Genomic DNA, 5700 nt, shown 5'->3' on the forward strand with positions numbered 1-5700 from the left:
GTTTTTGGACAAAGGCTTCAACATTTCACTATTAGGCATATTAAACTAACCAGCAGAGGGCAGCAAGTACGTTTTTTTTTTGAAGGTCCGCTGCCTGTCAGCTCCATATGTAAAATCATTTAAACCACCGATTACAGTTTTATCAACTAGGCTACTCAAACCTTCATATTAAATGATAGGCTTACAAAATTACAAAATTGCTCGACATGCTTCAACATGCTTGCCTATGCTAATGAGTGTTGTTTAAGTTTGAAAAGAGTCAAACGATTAAGATAGAAGTGTCATCTATCAGTGTTTTAGGTCATAGTGATAAAAGCTATATAGGGTGTTTATATACACACCCTATATACATATATAGCCTACAGAATTAAAGAAACAGATGTTCCAAACGGTCGCATGTTCATGACGGTCAAGTCGCAAAGGTCCATGGGAAATGTAGTTTCTTGTATCAATTATATATAGTCGGTTAAACCTACCATGCGGTCTCTTTACTGTTCGAGCCTGAGGAAGACAGGTAATGGCGGATTGAGCCGCGGCTAAACTGTCCTTTCCTTACAAACATGTGCTTCTCAACTAAGTTGCCGCAAACCGATGCCGCTTTCTAAAACACTGATAGTTCTTTAACGTTGACAATTGAGCGCTCTGAACATGTTTAATTGTGAATTTATGCATGTTATGGTCAACGTGGTTTGATTGCTAACTTAGGCTAACGCAAAGCATGAGATGGCGCCTCTGCGGCCTAGATTGTCCGGAGCAACCATGACTTGTGTTTTGTCTATAAATCTTATACGTGTGATTATATTTATTATGAAATACACGTATCATCGGAGGTGAACCCTTATAGGTTAACCTGCCTGGTTAAGTGACATGAATGCATGCAGTTACTAACGTAACGTTAGTAGAGAGCCAGCTATTGTTAGCAGCTAACTTTAACCAATACGCTAACCCAATGTTGGACATTACTTTAGGCCATGTGTTCTAAAACTGTGGCTTAACTATCGTTTAATTCTAAATGTATTTCTCATTTTTAGGCGCAAGTAACCCGCCATGCCCGTTGCCAGGAGTTGGGTTTGTCGCAAGACATACGTTACCCCCCGCCGTCCCTTCGAGAAGTCCCGTCTCGACCAGGAGTTGAAACTCATTGGTAAGTCTGACCTAACTGTATGGCATATTTTGCAACTGGATTACATTGTTGTCTTGGTGTACTAACTTTGTTTAATTATCTCAGGTGAATATGGACTGAGGAACAAGAGAGAAGTGTGGAGGGTCAAGTTCACTCTTGCCAAGATCCGCAAAGCTGCCAGAGAGCTACTCACCCTGGATGAGAAGGATGCCAAGCGTCTCTTTGAAGGTAAAACTAGTCAAGCACTTGCTTGTGATGGGTGTAGTTTTGCTTTGTTTGTTTTGTTTACGGGTGTTATACATCACAGGTCATTAATATTTGCGAAGGGAATATATTTATTTTACCATGTGTTGGTAAACTCTTCTTGGCTTATCGATTTGGGTTGATTTCAGACACCATTGTACCATTGGTGTCATATTCATACTAGTTTTATCCATTTTATCCATTGAGTTTGATTAGGAACAATCAGATGGTATCCATTGTAGGCAAACTTCCATAATCTTAACACTTGTAATTAGTTTTATGGTAGAAAACTGTTTTTTGCCAGGCCGATTTAAGTAAGTCAGATTCCACCATGGTGTCAAGAATTTCTTGAGAATGAGGTCTGTCAAACACACCGCTCTTAGCTTGATCTAATATTCAGAAATTCAGATGTGAACTGAATGCAGGTGAGACACCATATCACCTGTATCTATGCACGTACATGACAAATGAGTGTTTGTGTGTATGTACATGCACATAATTGTCATTGGGGGAAAGGAAGGAAATGTACACCTGGAACCAGTCATTGCAGAGGTTGACTGTCCCGTAAGCTCCATGTGTTGGTTGACTGAGCTTATTTGTGTTTAATTCCTAGGCAACGCCCTGCTCAGGCGTCTGGTGAGGATCGGTGTGCTGGACGAGGGCAAGATGAAGCTGGATTACATCCTGGGCCTGAAGGTTGAGGATTTCCTGGAGAGGAGGCTGCAGACTCAGGTGTTCAAGCTGGGCCTGGCCAAGAGCATCCACCATGCCCGTGTGCTGATCCGCCAGAGGCACATCCGGTAAGTGCTGGGGGGGGTGCCAAAGAGCTGGCCCATGTGTGCAGGGAGGTTCCCCTGTACGCTACACTAGTTGGGGAATGCTAAGTATACTGAGCTCTTCCTCAATGATGATGCTGTGACTTGCTGTGGGTCTTCATTGCCATTATCCTTCCTGTTTCTCGGTAGTGGCCCAAGCTTTGCCCCTTGCTGAGCGGGGAATTAAAAGTATTTCCGCAAGGTCAATTCAGCAATTAAGCTGTATACCTTGTCAGTAAGACTGCCCAGACCCTAAGCAGATGAGCGAGACTTGGGGCTTTAATGCGGTCATGGCTTTTGGGCTGTCAGGTAAGGTGAACTGGTCGTCACATCATGGGTCCGTCCCCTCTGGAGTGGATGTTGTGTTTTATTTTGTAGAAAATGTTTTTTAGACAGACCGATGATTTAAATACATTGTCAGACTCCACCATGGTGTCAAGAATTCCTCGTGAATGAGGTCTGTCAAGAACAGTCAGCTCTTAACTTGCATGACCTAATGTTTCAGATGTAAACTTTGGTATGGATGCAGGTGAGATGCCCTGCTCACATCCTTGTCTCTTCTTTCCTCAGTGTGCGCAAGCAGGTCGTGAACATCCCATCCTTTGTGGTGAGGCTGGACAGCCAGAAGCACATTGACTTCTCCCTGCGCTCTCCATACGGTGGCGGTCGCCCTGGTCGCGTGAAGAGAAAGAACGCCAAGAAGGGCCAGGGTGGATCTGGAGGTGCTGATGATGAGGAGGAGGATTAAACTGGAGCAGGGAGGAGACTGAACAGCTGGAAATTACTGCCTTTCAGAATCCTCACAATTTTCAATAAAAATGGTTGAAAAAAAAGTCTCTTTGGTCTTCAAATATATTTCTGTTTTTTAAACAAAGCAATTTTAGAGTAGTGATGGATAGTGTTTGGGTTGCTGTAACAAACTCTGCTTGCACAGGTCTGGGCAAGCGTGTCATGTATTCCAGGCCTGTTAACGTGGGTATAGTGAATGTGTGAACTGTCAGGTCGAACTCCAAGCAGTGATTGTATGAAACAGTGGAAATCTGGAATTAGATTTTTGGGGTGGGTGTAGTGATCATTGGTAGCCTGATTAAAACCAGACCCTTGCATAAATGTAAGCCTGCTGAGCCACCGACCTAGAGAAGCCTACATAAATGCTGATCATTCCATTGTATGTCATTCACAAGCAAACAAATTGCTTATGTATTTGTATACTTTTGGTATACAAATTGCTTTTGTATTGCTTGATGGTACAAGGCTTAACTGGAATGTGTTTAGTTTGCACAGAATAAAATTACTGATGGCTTCATGATCCAAATCCTTACGTTTACTTGTACTCTCCTACAAGCTTATTTCTCTGGAATTTAGTTTTGTCACGTGCCTAGACATTTGAAGTTTCATTGTATGACTACATAATGTAAAGGAGAGATGCATACGGTCAGAAGTGAAAGGGTGGGACGATGGTTTGAGTGGCACTTGTTGACGTACTGACGTGGGCGGGGACAGTAAAAGGAAGTGGCGATCCCAGCAACCTCTGGCACGACTGGAGACTTTCCGAAACAAAATCGGGCAGAGCGACGATTGTTAATTTGACAGAGGCGCCTTTACCGTAAGTATTGATAACGAGATTTTATGAGTTGGTTTTAAGGTGTATATGAAGACAAACAATTCAGTGGCGTTGGTGGATTATATTAACGTTGACGTTTGCTACACCAGTTCAATTACTGGTATGTTGTGAGTCAACACCTTTTGGGAGACATGTGGGTTTTGAATGAATAGATATCACTTCAAATATGCAAAACATAAAAGTAATTTTCATCGCTCGGTACTACTAGGCCGTGTTTTATCTCAGTTCTGATTTACTGGTGCACAAATTAAATTCCTCGGTAAGTCATGAATGCCTGCGGACATTAAGCAAGACCAGTGAATGAAATGTAGTCCCTTGCGAAATGATGGCGTTACACCAGATACTTTAAAGAGGAGGTTACAGAACACTGACAGCCTCCGATGAGTGTTTAACAGTCTGTTCTTGGCTGTGATGGTACCATGGTACAAGTACATTTGTGCTGTAAAGCTGTCTTCGCAGCACAGGTCTTAACGGATTTAAGCCAACCGCTGCAGTGCAATGTTTGGCTTTGCTTCTAGTTAGTTTTTCTGCATTGGTCATTGGTAACATCAAGTTGTTTTGTTTTCTAGAACATGAAAGCTGTAATTTCAGAGGAAGAGTGTATGGGCGGTTTCACACAAAATATTGAGTTAACATGAAATATTAAACAACTGTTTGTTCCTAGCTGGCTAATCTTCAGCTAAGCTGCAAATTTGGTTGTTAGTGAAATCATATACAACGTTTGCATGTGTTCAGAGAGCAGCATCATTATTTGTGTGTGGACACAGTGTCCCTTTGTGTTTCCCCTCTCCAGGTTGTGGGTGGTGTTTGTTTGCATGAAACAGAGATGTCACCAGATGAACTGGTCTACCTGGGATTCATTGCTGCTTCAATACCTATTGGGTTCCTTTTCCGTTATCTTAGTAAGTGACAGGTGTTCTTAAACGTCACAGCATTAATGTATTTGTTCTTTTTAAATGAGTGTCATATAGGCAAAGTTTGGACTACTGTAATGTACATTAGAAATGTACATGTAGGCCTATAAAAAGTGTGATTTCTTTTTGTTGACAGGTCCTCCGGTGAAGCAGGGGGCAGCACTGCTGTTAGGTCTGACTATAACCATAGTTACCTGTAGAATCCACACCTTACATTCTCTGATTACGGTTTTGGGAACATGGGCCATCATCAAGCTAAACTGGAGGTGAGTATGATTCCCAAACATGTTTTACATAACACCGCATCACACACACACACACACACACACACACACACACACACACACACACACACACACACACACACACACACATTCTTACATAACCACATCTGTGTGAAGAGAGATCTCCAACCAGGAACATATTGCTTGTAGAGGATTTCAGTTTATTTCTAGAAACCCTCCAAGGGTGAGTGTTCAGTCGGCTGATTTTTTTTTTTTTTTTTTTTTTTTTTTTTTGGTTAGGCACTCACAGGAAAATGGGCCCGCTGTGTCATACAAACTCTAACCTCAATTATACTCGGGGCTTAAATTAGATCTTAACCATAGATTCGCGATTCAGACACTTACATTTCCGGCCTGCCTGACACCCTTATCATTGCCTAGCATCCCCATCCGTCGGTATTTGAGTCATTTGTGTCCTATTGACATTTGAACAAAAGCAAATAGGGATGGTTTTGAAGGTCATTGACCTTCCTAATAAGAACTTACTTCTACCAGTAGTAGTAGTAGTAGTTGTAGTGTCAGCCAGTGAGTAACATTGTCTGATTATAATTGAGCAGTTTTAGCAGTTGCTCTATGAAACATGGGGCAGGTTTCCCATACACGGATTAAGTCCTAGACTAAAAGAAAATCTCAATAAAGATCACTATTGAAAAGAGCTTTTAGGGCTTTGTCCATGTATAGGAAGCTGGCCCATAAT

The 5700-nt window shown here is 42.1% G+C and overlaps 2 protein-coding genes across 4 annotated transcripts in view; both read left to right on the plus strand.

The window, feature by feature from the left end:
- The first annotated feature begins 475 nt into the window (after nucleotides 1–475).
- On the plus strand, nucleotides 476–3017 carry rps9 (ribosomal protein S9). Of its 2 annotated transcripts, XR_007195471.1 has the most exons (6): nucleotides 476–514; nucleotides 1032–1144; nucleotides 1229–1351; nucleotides 1980–2166; nucleotides 2332–2490; nucleotides 2752–2891. XR_007195471.1 is itself a non-coding variant. In XM_048260957.1 (5 exons), exons 2-5 carry the CDS (start codon nucleotides 1048–1050, stop codon nucleotides 2927–2929), a joined length of 585 nt encoding a protein of 194 aa, XP_048116914.1. In that variant the 5' UTR covers nucleotides 476–514; nucleotides 1032–1047; the 3' UTR covers nucleotides 2930–3017. The 2 variants fall into 2 exon arrangements, 1 of the variants encoding a protein (XP_048116914.1); XM_048260957.1 differs by lacking the exon at nucleotides 2332–2490 and having other exon boundaries at nucleotides 2752–3017.
- A 657-nt stretch (nucleotides 3018–3674) lies between these two features.
- The window catches only part of mboat7 (membrane bound O-acyltransferase domain containing 7), an 8571-nt gene continuing 6545 nt past the window's right edge, over nucleotides 3675–5700 (plus strand). The window contains exons 1-3 of one of the 2 annotated variants that reach the window (XM_048260959.1): nucleotides 3675–3787; nucleotides 4599–4707; nucleotides 4856–4985. In XM_048260959.1, coding sequence (XP_048116916.1) covers nucleotides 4632–4707; nucleotides 4856–4985 — 206 coding nt within the window. In that variant the 5' untranslated portion in view covers nucleotides 3675–3787; nucleotides 4599–4631. Of the gene's footprint in view, nucleotides 3788–4572; nucleotides 4708–4855; nucleotides 4986–5700 lie in introns of both variants that reach the window. The other variant, XM_048260958.1, reaches the window with a different exon arrangement.

Source organism: Alosa alosa, chromosome 13, assembly GCF_017589495.1.
Source record: "Alosa alosa isolate M-15738 ecotype Scorff River chromosome 13, AALO_Geno_1.1, whole genome shotgun sequence".
Taxonomy (NCBI): Eukaryota; Metazoa; Chordata; class Actinopteri; order Clupeiformes; family Clupeidae; genus Alosa; species Alosa alosa.

Bases quoted from the DNA above. Each gene is read 5' to 3' on its own strand.
- rps9 (XM_048260957.1), top strand. From the start codon at position 1,048: ATGCCCGTTGCCAGGAGTTGGGTTTGTCGCAAGACATACGTTACCCCC. The intron at 1,352-1,979 runs GTAAAACTAGTC...TTTAATTCCTAG, and splicing joins TGCCAAGCGTCTCTTTGAAG to GCAACGCCCTGCTCAGGCGT. The intron at 2,167-2,751 runs GTAAGTGCTGGG...TTCTTTCCTCAG, and splicing joins ATCCGCCAGAGGCACATCCG to TGTGCGCAAGCAGGTCGTGA.